Below are 15,055 nucleotides of genomic sequence, written 5' to 3'. Positions count from 1 at the left end.
CTCGCTTCATTTCTGTCTGTCTCTCTCTTGCTCTCTCTTTCTCTCTCTCTCTCTCTCTCTCTCTCTCTCTCTCTCTCTCTCTCTCTCTCTCTCTCTCTCTCTCTCTCACACACTCTCTTTCTCTCTCTCTCTCTCTCTCTCTCTCTCTCTCTCTTGCTCTCTCTCTTTAGCACTCTCTCTCTCTTTCTCTCTCTTTCTCTCTCTGTCTCTCCATTTTTATGAGTTCAGATGAAAATAAATTCAGTCCAATGCTCCATTTGTCAGGAATCATTTTACCTTCAGAGTAAAAATGTAGAAGGAACAAATAACTGACATCCCACATCATGTCTGCTATAGAGTACAGTATCTGCTGAAAATGTTGCCCTTAATATCACTAAACGTCTGGGGTATAAGTTTGCTCAAGAGAGAAACAAATAGTAAGATAGTAGTAAGTCAAAAAAATGTATAAACTTTGATGAATTCTGGATGCTGATTGGTCAGAGGGTGTTAAAGCAATTAATAGCAAAGCGGCTTTTATTATTAGCGGCGGTTTTGTGTGAATTTGTTCGTTCTGATAGGTTTCTATGCTCGTTTCTATTGCAACAGGGATGCCTACAGCAGATGTTGTGTAATCGTTGATGGTTATGGTTTCTGTAAGGAGATGGAAGGGGTCTCCAGTGTCAGAGCTAAAGATGTAACCATCCATCTATCCATCCATCCATCCATCCATCCATCTTCTACCGCTTATCCGGGGCCGGGTCGCGGGGGCAGCAGTCTTAGCAGGCACGCCCAGACTTCCCTCTCCCCAGCCACTTCCTCGGTTGGCGTTCCCAGGCCAGCCGAGAGACATAGTCCCTCCAGCGTGTCCTAGGTCTTCCCCGGGGCCTCCTCCCGGTTGGACATGCCCGGAACACCTCCCCAGGGAGGCATCCAGGAGGCATCTGGAACAGATGTGGAGGAGCAGCGGCTCTATTCTGAGCTCCTCCCGAGTGACCGAGCTCCTCACCATATCTCTGAGGGAGCGCCCAGCCACCCTGCGGAGGAAACTCATTTCGGCCGCCCGTATCCGGGATCTTGTCCTTTCGGTCATGACCCAAAGCTCATGACCATAGGTGTGGGTAGGAACGTAGATCGACCGGTAAATAGAGAGCTTCGCCTTGCGGCTCAGCTCTTTCTTCACCACAACAGACCGGTATATCGACCGCATCACTGCAGAAGATACACCGATCCGCCTGTCGATCTCCCGCTCCATCCTTCCCTCACTCGTAAACAAGACCCCAAGATACTTAAACTCCTCCACTTGAGGCAGGAGCTCTCCACCAACCCGAAGGGGACAAGCGCCTTAATTAAAGCCGCGACATTCATTTTAAAACATCCTTTTTTTTAATTAACATGAATAAAATCTAATAAATTATTTGTGATGGTAAAACAGTGTATTATGTTCCTTAATTAATAAACACGTCGTTTTCCTTCACCTCGGATATTAACATGTAATTTTATAAGATTTTGATAGAGATCTGTTTTGTCGTATTACAGTATGACGTTTGGAGATCAGACATGATTACAGCTCTGCTCTGTGTTTCGGTTTAATCCTCTTCTCTGTGTGTAATGAACATGCTGAATAGAAGAGAATTAAACACCGTCATTAATGAGACGCAGCTCTCTGGAGCACGAAGACGGCGAATCTGTCATTTGGTGTGCGACAGCGAAGAGAACACAGATTAATATTATATTCATTATTATCACGTGTTTGGGAATCTGTTTTTAATGTCAGAGCTCTGAGAGCTGCTCCAATTAACTGCACAAACTTTATTAAGTCCAGATAAAGAGACAGAACGGAGAAGATTTGCCAGGTTTTTCAGATTGTTCCATTTTGTAGTTAATTTTAAAGTTAATTGTTAACTATTTTGTCAAAACTGTTTCTTTTACAAAATGTGTTTTTTACCCTCAATGGGAATCAAATCGATTTCATGGTCGATTTTAATCTCATTTCTCACTCTCACTGACTCTCTTTTCTCTCTCTTCCTTTCTGTCTCACTCTCACTTTCTCTTTCCTGTCTTTCTCTCTCTTCCTCTCACTCTCACTTCCTCTTTCCTGTCTCACTCTCACTTCCTCTTTCCTGTCTTTCTCTATCCCTCTCCATCTCACGCTCTCACTTCCTCTTTCCTGTCTCTCTCTCCTTCCTCACCGTCTCACTTTCTCTCACTTCCTCTCTCCCTTTTTGGCTGACTCTTTACTTCTGTCTCTTTTATCTCAGTCTGTCTTCATTGTACTCTTTCTTTTTCTCTCTTTCTCTCTCCCCCTTGCTCTCTCTCTCTCTCTCTCTCTCACACACACACACACACACACACACTTTTTTCTCTTTCACACCATCTGACTCTTACTTCCTTTTCCTGTCTCACTCCCTCTCTGTCTCACTCACTCTGTGCTTCCCTATCTATCTATCTATCTATCTATCTATCTATCTATCTATCTATCTATCTATCTATCTATCTATCTATCTATCTATCTATCTATCTATCCATCCATCCATCCATCCATCCATCCATCCATCCATCCATCCATCCAGAGGTAGCTCTCCCTCACTTGTTCTCTCTCTGTGACAGGGACAGTGAGGGTTTGGCATGGTTTTCATTAATAAAACATCACATCGCTCAGTATTTATGGCTGTGATCTGGATTACAGACTGCAGTGAGGAATGAAGAAGAGCAGAACTAATCGCGTTCGACGTCTCAGATGGAGACGGAGGCAGAAGAACTGAGTCTGTGCCAAACAAATCCATTACCTTCTCCTTCTCTCTTCTATCTGATCTGAGTCTCAAAAGCTGTGAAGACACTTACAGAGACAGACACACCCAGGTGTTTCGCACTGTGTGTGTGTGTGTGTGTGTGTGTGTGTGTGTGTTCATGTGGAGAGAGTAAAAAGAGTGAGAGAGAGAAAGAGAAAATTAGAGTTAAAGCCAGAAAATAAATAAATAAATAAAAAGCTCTAAAAAAAAACCATCACCATAAAATAGGGATAAATCATCAATAATAATAAAAAAAAAGTGAGTTATCATTTTACTTCATTTCTACCCCAAATATCCATGAACACAGGCCATTTCTCAACGAGAGTATAGTGTGCGTGTTCAACTCTGAGCCCTTAAACACAGCTAATACAACTATGGCAGCGTCATTTTGCTTTTTCTTGATTTCCACATCGAGAGTTTTGCTGTTTCAGATAAAAGAATGAAAAGGCGCGCGATCTCTTCTGATCACGGAAGCCAAGCAGAGTCAGGCCCGGTTAGTACTTGGATACGCGACTGCCTGGGAATAGCGGGTGCTGTTTTGCTGTATATTTTGGCCCAAAAATAAAAACCTGAAAGGAGAAAAGACTACCTAAGTCTGAAAACCAGTGTTCCAGTAACTAAAGCAGATTTTTTTAGCCATAAACTAAAGTAAACTCCCAGTTCTACTCGACACTCAGTCTTCAGCTGGTTTCTCCACAGGATACTCGGTGTTAGCTAGCGTAGCCAACGCTAGAGCTGATTCCCTCCTCACCTTCCACCTGAGCAGTCTGTTCCGGCTCAGCCCTGTCCTGGGTCGAAACACTGCCTTCACCTGATGTACTGTCTTTCCCTTCTCGCTGCCTGGGGACACGCGTGCACCAGGTGTCCTCTCTTACCGAAGCCGGAGCACTTCGTAGAGTCGGTCGATAAGAAGATAATGTAATCGAAATCGTCTATTTTGAACGTTAATGTGCGCTGCACGCTAAACGACACCACGTGCTTCACCAGGTCAGTCTTACTCCTGATAGAAATCATTTTTATTAGGGAGAGAAGCTTGCCAAAGGGTTAGAGTTTCGTCTCCAGAGTCTCGTCTGTAATAACTCATCTTTAGTACATTAGACAGTGTAACTTCCTTAGAAGGGGTTGAAAGGGGGAACACATGGGTAAGTAAGCCCCCAACTACTGTACAATCCCGTTCTGAGTTTGTTCGGTCGCTCTCTCTACGGTGTTCAGAAACAGTGCTGTTCGTTCAGGACACCACTACATTTTCATGCCTGACCACCTCTCCAGCAGCCAGGCTGCACTCGATAAACGGATAAATCCATTAGATAATGAATAAATCCATTTAGAAAATAGAAATGGAGTTGCCAAGAACCCGACAAGCACACTCACGCTTGCACCGCGAATTCCGCACATTCGCTCCCAGCATGCAGAGAGAGAGAGAGAGAGAGAGAGAGAGAGAGAGAGAGATGTAGATGTTCACTTTAAATGAAAATGAAATGTACTGAAGTGCTGCTTGTCCATCCATCAGTACTGAAGTATGGCATTCACTAAATTCTAAGGCCATGTCCTCACTAATCCGGATATATTTACATCTAAAAACTACGGTGGCTGAGAAGTGCAAAACACATTAACAAACCCGAAAACACAACGACAATTCAGACAACCCGGAAACGGTCGGTATCATTTGTGAATGGAAACTTACCGATGTACAGGTATGGAATCTTATTTGTAATGTGTAAAGTTCTCCGTTTAAATATAAGAAAATAAGAGAATTAATCCACAGTAATCCATTCCATTCATCCATTCCAACTTTTCCCTGAGGCAGACTGTTGAACTTCATGTAGACCTTGAGTGACAGGTGTCTTGTCCAATGATCGCTAAGTGTTCCAATCACAAACTATACCAACCTCTTCCGGGTTGTCTGAATTGTCGTCGTGTTTTCGGATTTGTTAATGTGTTTCGTGGTATAGTAGGTATAAAACGTAGGTATAGTTTGTGAATGGAAACTTACCGATCATTGTACAAGAGACCTGTCATTCAAGATATACAGGTGAATGACAGGTGTCTTGTCCGATGATCGGTAAGTTTCCAATCGCAAACTATACCTACTGTTTACAGGTTGTCTGAATTGTCGTTGTGTTTTCGGATTTGTTAATGTGTTTTGCGGTTCTCGGCCACCGTAAAAAAACGCTCCGCGTCCATATTATCATTTTCAAACGTTTTAAAAAGTTGCTCATCCACACTGAACTGCATGAAAATGCTTACAGTACATCTCCCTACTGCACATAAGTAAAGCTTCGATCAGCGTCATTTCCGCTAGGCGTTTATTTGCTTTCGACTGCATCACATGACTAAAAATGCGTCATGGTATTCGAAAGCCTCCGTCTTCAATGTCCACGCTAAGACGCGAAGACGGCGTTTTCAAATTTATCCGCTTTGGAGAGCGTCTTCCAACAGCTACGTTTTCGTTGACTTAAAACGCCGTCTCGGGGCGGACGAAAGGCCAAAACGGAGAGAAAAAAATACGTTTTCAAACGGAAACGTATTAGTGTGGACATGGCCTAAGGGTTTCCTTACCACGACGTAAAGTGGGCGTGTTTCTGGAGGTTTTTAAAAAAATGCCATCTTTCAAAAAAACAAACAAACAAAAAACTGCATACTACAAAGGACAAAACAGTCGTACAGATAGATGTATTTTAGAAAACAAATAAACAACCAAAAACTACGTTTAGGGTTAGATGATCAAATAGGCCACGCCTACCTGATGACGCAATATCTGTTACGCTGTACAGAAATACCTGGAAGTAAGTGCCTCCTGCAGAGCTCCACCTACTGACAGGGAGGAATTATGTTCAGTGTCTGAAAAGCAAGTTCGAGTCTTCAGCAGAGACATCGATGTTCTTCAGGAGCTGAGCTGAAACACGCTTTGTTCCCTCTTCACGTCTCACCTGTGAAGCTGCTCGTACAGAGAAATGAGCTTTCCATTTCGACAACAAAACAGAGAGAGAAAAACGCATTTTCCGTGCTCTCGTATCGCCGCTCTGATCTGTGCTCGGATTTACACGATGAAGTTTGTGTTAAATTGATTGGAACAGTGAAAAAGCAACACGTACAAAATGGCACACAAAACACTATGGGGGTTCATCTGTGCTTAGTTGCCATGACAACGACGTTTTTAATTAAGAGATGACTCTTTCATGGAGAATTAAAAAAAAAAATCTGATTTAGTCTGTGTTTGTGGTTGGGTATTCAGTTTTAGCTTCATCAGCTTTTCTGAGAGAGAAAGAGAGAGATAGGGTGTGTGTGTGTGTGTGTGTGTGTGTGTGTGTGTGTGTGTGTGTGTGTGTGTGTGTGTGTGTGTGTGTAATAAATTTACTCACAGTTAATGAACTAGAACAGTTTTATTAGGGACGGTGTGTGTAACACTTACGATATTGCAGCAGCTTTTTTTATTGATGACACTTACATGTCCTGAGTCATTTGAATCTGCTCAGTTAAACGATTCATTCACTTTTTCATTTCACTTTTTTTTCACATAATCGGTTCATTCAATGATTCCTTCACTGTTTTATTCACACTTTTGTTTTCTAATTTGTCCACTGATTCTTTAACAGATTTTCTCGCCGCTGTGGTCATTGATTTGTTCACTGGTTTGTTCACCGATTCATTCCCTGATTCATTAACTCCTTTGTTCAATGATTAGTTTAATCATTTGCTAACTAATTTATTGGCTGTTTTGTTTCATATTGTTTATGTTTACTAACTTACTTCACCAACTTCACTAATTTATTCATCGAACCTTTAGCCGATTCATTAACTGTGATCACTGAATCGTTTATAGATTTGTTTACTACTTGGTTCGCTTGTTCGTTTCTTTGACTGCTTCATGAGCTTGTTCACTGATAGGTTCATTGTTTTGTTTACTGATTTGCTCACTGATGCTTTAAGGCAGTGGTCCCCAACACCCAGGCCGCGGACCGGTTACGGTCCGTACACCAAATGGTACCGGGCCGCTCAAGGAACATTAAATTATTCCCATTTTATTTACTGTGGTGTATTTCTCTCGGGTTTGTGTGACTTTCCATGGACAAGAGGTTAACCGGGAGCTGAGAGACGTCACCTAAAGCCACACCGATACCGCGCATGCGCAAAATATCGTAATCTCGGGCCGGGTTTAGGTGACGTCTGGAGCTGAGCGGCTGCGAGCGGCAGTGGTGTTGTAGCTTTGGTGGAGAGAGAAGGTGTGTATCGCTCTTCTCTCTGTTCACCGGTACTTTGTCATGTTTAACAGTGCTTGGTGTACGTGTATATTGTGTTTGCTCAAATTTAACCCACAAATTAGCAAAAATGAGCACGAAACAGACGTCGTTAGAAAGTTAGAAACTCTGTCGGTGTTCTGGATTAAAGTCATGGCGGAATACACTGAGATTGTCACCACAGCACTTACATCCCTATCGCCATTTCCGACATGCTATCTGTGTGAAGCGGGGATTTCTGCAGTGACGGCAACCAAAACAAAACAACGGAATAAACTGGACATAAGCGACACACTTCGGGTGTCATTGTGTCCTATTACCCCAGATGGAACCGTCTCGTTGTAAAGAAACAAGCTCAGGGTTCTCATTGATTTAGCGTTGTAGTGAGTTAAAAAGGCATGTTTAAATACAATTAAATTAAAATTATTAATTTTAATTTAATTGTATAGCCGCCACCCCTCACCCCCAGCGGGCCGCGGTAAAATGATCAAACATTGACCGGTCCGCGGTGAAATAAAGGTTGGGGACCACTGCTTTAACAGCTTTGCTCACTATTGTGGTTATTATTCATCATTCATTCACTGTCAGCAATGATTCATTTATAGATTTGTTTATTGCTGTGTTCTCTGATTCATACAATGATTCACTTACTTAAATTGTTCACTGCTTTATTTACTAATTGTTAAAGTGATTAATTCCCTATTTTTTTCCAATAATTTGTTCTGTGTTTGATATTTTTCTGTTTACTAACAAATTAATCCATCAAGATATTCATTGATTCACTGATTCACTTACCGATTCTTTTGCCGACGTAGGTATTTTACTGATTTTTTAAACTTATTCATTCACTATATATTTATAGATTTGTTTATTGAATTTTTTCACTGATTTATTCACTGATTCACTTAGATAAATGTTCAATTATTTATTCACAAATAAGTGAATTCCCTCAAGTGATTCACTCGCTACTTTCTCAGCTGATTCGTTTGACGTTCCGTGTTTTACAGTTTACTAATTAATTCGTTCACTAAAGACATTCACTAATATATTCACTGGTTCTTTAATTGGTTTGTTATCTTTACTATAAATTTATTAATTGTTTTGTTCAAAGATTCGTTAACTGCTTTTTTTTCAGCTACATGTTTTGTGTAAGGCAGGACGGGTTGCCAGGTCAGAGCAAAATCTCCACCCCAATTATGTCTCAGAAACATCTGAAACTTGCCCAAAAGTTCTGATATTGGACACATTTTTATCTTTTCTCCGTGTCAACATGTGGCCAAGCTGAAGACTGTAACAGTGAGCAATTTCTTTCATATCTTGGTTGAAAGTGAGGAAGTATCTCCCACACACACACACACACACACACACACACACACACACACACACACACACACACACACACACACACACACACACACACACTTTTTTCATCCATTAGCAGTGTGTATTTGTACAGAGCTGTCGCTCTTAAAGGTGAAAACTGTTACAGATGAAGGGTTTCTGTGTGTAATTGACTCTCCGGTTGTTTGCTTTCGTTCTCGCTGACGGTTAAAGTGGAGCACGGCGAAGGCTGGCAGCTCACACACCATCATTCTGTCTGAAATTTCAGCTCACAGGAGGTCCAAAACTTCTTTTTAAAAGCCTTCACCAAATAGCCGTACAAACCGTACAGTTTTCATGAACATTTCAAATTCACACCACTTAGTCTGTTTAAAATAGAATCTGAAATAAAGTCTAATATTCTAATAGTATAAATCCGTATAATGCTCGTAAGCATACAGGTTGTATACTTTACTATATAACTGTGTGTTGTGAAGATTTGATGCAAGTCTACAGTATATAATTATATACAGTTGGGGATATAATTATTTGATCCCCTGCTGATTTTGTAAGTTTACTAACTTGCAAAGAAATTAACCATCTAGAATTTATAAAGGGGCACGGTGGCTTAGTGGTTAGCAGGTTCACGTCACACCTCCAGGGTTGGGGGTTCGATTCCCGCCTCCGCCTTCGCCTTGTGTGTGTGGAGTTTGCATGTTCTCCCCGTGCCTCGGGGGTTTCCTCCGGGTACTCCGGTTTCCTCCCCCGGTCCAAAGACATGCATGGTAGGTTGATTGGCATGTCTGGAAAATCGTCCGTAGTGTGTGAGTGTGTGTGTGTGAGTTAATGAGAGTGTGTGTGTGCCCTGCGATGGGTTGGCACTCCGTCCAGGGTGTATCCTGCCTCGATGCCCGATGACGCCTGAGATAGGCACAGGCTCCCGTGACCCGAGAAGTTTGGATAAGCGGTAGAAAATGAATGAATGAAATTATTTAAACAAAGAGAGACCAAAAAAAAGGTTAGAAATAAATGTTTATTTGATCGAGTGAAATAAGTATTCAATCCCCTACCAACCAGCAAGAATTCTGACCCTCACACATACCGGTTATGTTCCCATGAGGAACAGAAATTTGTCCTGTCCCTTTAGAAGAAAGAGCTTTCACACGACCAAAGAGCTTTCACACGACCAAAGAGCTTTCACACGACGTCAGGGACAAGATTGTAGACCTGCACAAGACTGGAAGTCCTTCAGCAAGAAGCTTGGTTAGAAGGAAACCACTGAAATACAAAATGGCCGTCAATCATCCTCGCTCTGGAGTAGAGGCTGACATTTTTTCGGGAATCCCGTGGGATGGGAAACAAAATCACTATTAATCACGTGACTGGAACGGGACAGGAACAAATGTGAACGGGAGTGGGCGGGACTGGGAATACACAAATATACCTTTGATATAAATAAAAATATTATCTGTTTGCTTTGGTATGGCTGGGTAAATGAATGGAAAAAAAAAAAAAAAACACGAGAGTGGAAGGGAATGGGCGTCATTCTTCCGGGACTGGGACGGGATGGGATTTTCCCCAGGGTTTTTTTTTTTTTGCGGGATTGGGATGGGACGGGAGAGGTTTGAAAATCACTCTCTACTCTGGAGCTCCATGTAAGATCTCTCCTCATGGGGTAAGGAGGATTCTGAGAAAGGTGAGGGATCAGACCAGAGTTACACGGGAGGAGCTGGATAATGATCTCAATGGATCTGGGATCACAGACACCAAGAAAGCCATCGGTAACACACTCATGCAGTGCCACAAGGTCCCTCTGCTTAAGAAGGAACATATACAAGTCTGTATCTTTAATAAAGCTTTAAAGGTGGGAAATACATGAACGCCGTCATTGTTAGCAAACATGCTAGCCTGCTAACTCAGTTGACAACAGCAGCTCAAGCACAGACACAGTGAGGAACAGAGACAGCTGAGCAGACGTAAACTAATGAAAGGCTGAATGACTCGAGCTAAACTAATAATAAGTAAGTATTTACAGAGTTACAGCTACAGGAAAGTCCTGCTTCTGTTTATCCACCCTGACGCTGTCTCTCAGTTCATCTAGAACCTTCTACAGGTTGTTCTACAGTGTGTTTACATGCCTGTGTGAGCCATGATCATCCATCATGCTCTGACCCACTCGTTTATCAACATCACTGTGGTGTGTGTGTGTGTGTGTGTGTGTGTGTGTGTGTGTGAGAGTTCATTGCAGCTTAATAATATCTAATACACAGCTGTGTGCGCAATGCAGGATGGTCAAATCTATCGGGACAGCCAATCAGAGCACGGTTAGTGTGACTGATTTACTGGCACCTGTGTGTGTGTCTGTAGTGTAGCACAGGTTTTACTGCACCGCACTCAACACACAAATATCTCACTGCTATACACTGTGTGTGTGTGTGTGTGTGTGTGTGTGTGTGTGTGTGTGTGTGTGTGAGAGAGAGAGAGAGAGAGAGAGTGTGTGTGTGTGTGTGTGTGTGAGAGAGAGAGAGCTTGTGTGTGTGTGTGTGTAAGAGAGTGTGTGTGTGTGTGTGAGAGAGTGTGTGTGTGCATGTGTGTGAGTGTGTGTGAGAGAGCGTGTGTGTGTGTGTGTGTGTGTGTGTGTGTGCAGCACCACACTCAACACAAATACAGTATCTCACTGCTATACACTGTGTTTGTGAGAGAGAGAGTGTGTGTGTGCGTTTGTGAGAGAGACAGAGAGAGCGTGTGTACGTGTGTGTGTGTGTGTGTGTGTGTGTGTGTGTGTGTGTGTGTGAGAGAGAGAGAGAGAGAGAGAGAGAGAGAGAGAGAGACAGAGAGACAGAGAGAGCGCGTGTGTGTGAGAGAGAGACAGAGAGCGTGTGTGTGTGTGTGTGAGAGAGAGAGGGACAGAGAGAGCGTGTGTGTGTGAGAGAAAGACAGAGTGTGTGTGTGTGTGTGTGTGTGTGTGTGTGTGTGTGTGTGTGTGTGTGTGTGTGTGTGTAGCACAGGTTGTACTGCATCAGCCTTAACTGTACACATTTCTGTGCCCATGTTTACTACAGTGTTTGTAGCTGAAGTCTTTTCTCTGTGATATTTATACTAACACTTGGGTTAAAAGTCGTTCTTCATTTCCTTCATCATGTCACTCAGTTACACACAAAATATTGTCCCTGATTTATCACAATGTTTTAGCTAAAGTAAAAAGATTTTCTTCATTCTTGTGTGCGCACGTTAACGTACCAGGACCAACCTGCGGGGGTCTGCGTGGCTCACACACACAAAACTCCTTCCAAAGGCCAAGCTCATACAGCTGAAAGAACAAGATCACGTCACATAAAGAGACATATTCAGACACACAGTATCTGTGCTCATAAGTAAACGTTTTATTTCACGTATAAATAATAAAGAAATAAATAAATAAGTAATAAATATAAAGATTAGTCTTTTATACACAAACGATCTGTGAATAAATCCCTGTGTATTCGGCTCCACATGTTAAACGTCGGATTTATTTCAGACGCATAAGCTGTTGCTATAGAAACGATAGTGTATTACTAATCAACAGCTTCTGACCAATCAGAGTCCAGAAACTGACAGTGTATGTTTAAAAAATATCCCTTCGTATCCAGCTTGTGTAATGATCTCGCTATGTGTAGTGTAATGTGGGATTTACGCCGGACGCACAAGTGCAGCGCAACGCCGAGGGTTTGGTTACGCGATCGCAGCTCGTCATCAGTGCATTCACACCAGATATGTTTTAGCTGAGTTTCTGGGTGAGCTCCTGGCACCAGAAGATGAACTGATTAGATTTTGGATTTGATCCAAAACAGGGTCAAGGTCACTGCAAGGTCACTGCAAGGTCAAATGTTGGAATAAGATGGAAAAGACATCCTGGTATCTGTGTGGAGTTCTGCTTTATATGTGAGTGTGTAGAATCTCAACACATCCAGTGATTTTATTCCACTTCACCTTACAATGGTCACAATGACATTCTCTCTCTCTCTCTTCCTCTCTATCTCTCTCTCTCTCTCTCTCTCTCTCTCTCTCTCTTCCTCTCTATCTCTCTCTCTGTCTCTCTCTCTGTCTCTCTCTCTCTCTCTCTCTCTCTCTCTCTCTTCCTCTCTATCTCTCTACCTCTCTCTCTCTCCCTCTCTCTCTCCCTCCCTCTTCCTCTCTTTCTCCCTCTCCCTCTCTCTCTCCCTCTCTCTCTCTCTTTCCAACCCCAGCTCCCAGGTCTTTCTATTATCATGTCTGTGTCATCACATGATCTCTTCATCATGCTGCGTTGTTTAAAATCTGGCAAAAGAAAAAAAAAGCTGGTCCTGGTCGTTCATCTTGGCTTTTACTCAGATTAGGACACGGATCACATGTGTGTTTGTGTGTATGTGTATGTGTGCGTGTTTGTGTGTATGTGTATGTGTATGTGTGTGTGTGTGTGTGTGTGTGTGTGTGTGTGTGTCCACCCCTCCTCTCTCTCTCTCTCTCTCTCTCTCTCTCTCTCTCTCTCTCTCTCTCTCTCTCTATTACACACACACACACACTCTCTGTGATTCAGAGTGAGTGAGCATCGGTGCTCTCGTCGCCTGCTGAGCCTCTCGCGCTCATTTCTGCACGACTGCACGTGTGTGTGGGTTCTTTTCTACATATGCTTCATGTGTGTGTGTTGGTGAGGTAGCTACTGCGGTGGTGCTTTCAGCGCCGTCAGTGTTTTTCCTCGTGTGTCAGTGTCACTGACTGAAGCCCATCATGACTACGGCGAAGGAGTCGAGCACTCCACTGAAGGCAGCTCCGCACCAAGAACAGGTAGAACCACTCGTTTCTCTCTATTCGCGTGTCTCTACACACTTCACACACACACACACACACACACACACACACACTCTCTCTCTCTCTCTCTCTCTCTCTCTCTCTCTCTCGTGAACTCAGAGTGCTCTTTAATGGGCACAGCGTTCACACTACACATGGAAGAGTTTATTTAACGCTGTACATCACTGTGTTCCTCAACACTATAAGATTAATTATTAAAGATTGAGTTAAACAGACGCATAAAGGAAAATTTCAAGACTCAGCAATTTAGAATTTTTGTTTAAAACGATTCGGTTGTGTTCTTAAACGTGTGAAAAACCTTGCTGTTGTTCAGCAGCTTGAGGTTTTTACCCTTAAAACCACTGAGGCTTCTATAGCAGGTCCTCTGTTGTTAATAATAATAATAATAATAATAATAATAATAATAATAATAATAATAATAATAATAATAATAATAATACCAATATAATAATAATAATAATAATAATAATAATAATAATAATACCAATATAATAATAATAATAATAATAATAATAATAATAATAATAATAATAGTATTTATATAGCTCTCTTGCACTCTAAACCTCAGGGTTTCACTTATACAGTATGGTTTAATTTCCTGATTTTTTCTCCTTCCATAAATGTTATAAATGTTATATAATCATCTCCTTACAGGAAACGTCACCATATCAACACACTATTAAAACCATAAGCTGAATGAGCTGCTGCTATAAAAACATCTTCTGACCAATCAGAGTTCAGCATCATTGTGTTTTTGGTTTTAATAATGCTATAATCCACTCTTCCAACTGTCGCCATCTGGTCGACGCTACAGAGCCCTGAGCACCAAAACGACCAGACATACGAACAGTTTCCTCCCTCAGGCAATCCATCTGATGAACACTTAACACACATCTGATGGACACTTAACACACATCTGATGGACACTTAACACACATCTGATGGACACTTAACACACAGCTGATGGACACTTAACACACAGCTGATGGACACTTAACACACAGCTGATGGACACTTAACACACATCTGATGGACACTTAACACACATCTGATGGACACTTAACACACAGCTGATGAACACTTAACACACAGCTGATGGACACTTAACACACATCTGATGGACACTTAACACACATCTGATGGACACTTAACACACAGCTGATGGACACTTAACACACAGCTGATGGACACTTAACACACATCTGATGGACACTTAACACACATCTGATGGACACTTAACACACAGCTGATGAACACTTAACACACAGCTGATGAACACCTAACACACATCTGATGGACACTTAACACACAGCTGATGAACATTTAACACACATCTGATAAACACTTAACACACAGCTGATGAACACTTAACACACAGCTGATGAACACCTAACACACATCTGATGAACACTTAACACACATCTGATGAACACTTAACACACAGCTGATGAACACTTAACACACATCTGATGAACATTTACCACACAGATGATGAACACTTAACACACAGCTGATGTACACTTAACACACATCTGATGAACACTTAACACACAGTTGATGAACACTTAACACACAGCTGATGAACACTTAACACACATCTGATGAACATTTACCACACAGATGATGAACACTTAACACACAGCTGATGAACACCTAACACACAGCTGATGAACACTTAACACACAGCTGATGAACACTTAACACACAGCTGATGAACACTTAACACACAGCTGATGAACACTTAACACACATCTGATGAACACGTAACACACAGCTGATGAACACTTAACACACATCTGATGAACACTTAACACACAGCTGATGAACACTTAACACACAGCTGATGAACACTTAACACACATCTGATGAACATGTAACACACAGCTGATGAACACTTAAAAC

At 42.0% G+C, this 15,055-nt stretch overlaps 1 protein-coding gene across 3 annotated transcripts in view; it reads left to right on the top strand.

Annotated features, from left to right (window-relative positions):
• dpp6a (dipeptidyl-peptidase 6a) overlaps positions 1 to 15,055 on the top strand; it is a 119,990-nt gene that overhangs the window by 30,991 nt on the left and 73,944 nt on the right. Inside the window, exon 1 of one of the 3 annotated variants that reach the window (XM_047811802.1) lies at positions 12,857 to 13,129. The exons of the other annotated variants lie outside the window; for them this stretch is intronic. Within the exon in view, the coding sequence (XP_047667758.1) occupies positions 13,073 to 13,129 (57 nt within the window). The 5' untranslated portion in view covers positions 12,857 to 13,072. Of the gene's footprint in view, positions 1 to 12,856; positions 13,130 to 15,055 lie in introns of those variants that run through there. 3 annotated transcript variants of the gene reach the window in all.

This window comes from Tachysurus fulvidraco, chromosome 3 (assembly GCF_022655615.1).
Source record: "Tachysurus fulvidraco isolate hzauxx_2018 chromosome 3, HZAU_PFXX_2.0, whole genome shotgun sequence".
Taxonomy (NCBI): Eukaryota; Metazoa; Chordata; class Actinopteri; order Siluriformes; family Bagridae; genus Tachysurus; species Tachysurus fulvidraco.
Note: the sequence above shows the minus strand (reverse complement) of the source record. Positions and strands in the feature narration are given on the sequence as shown.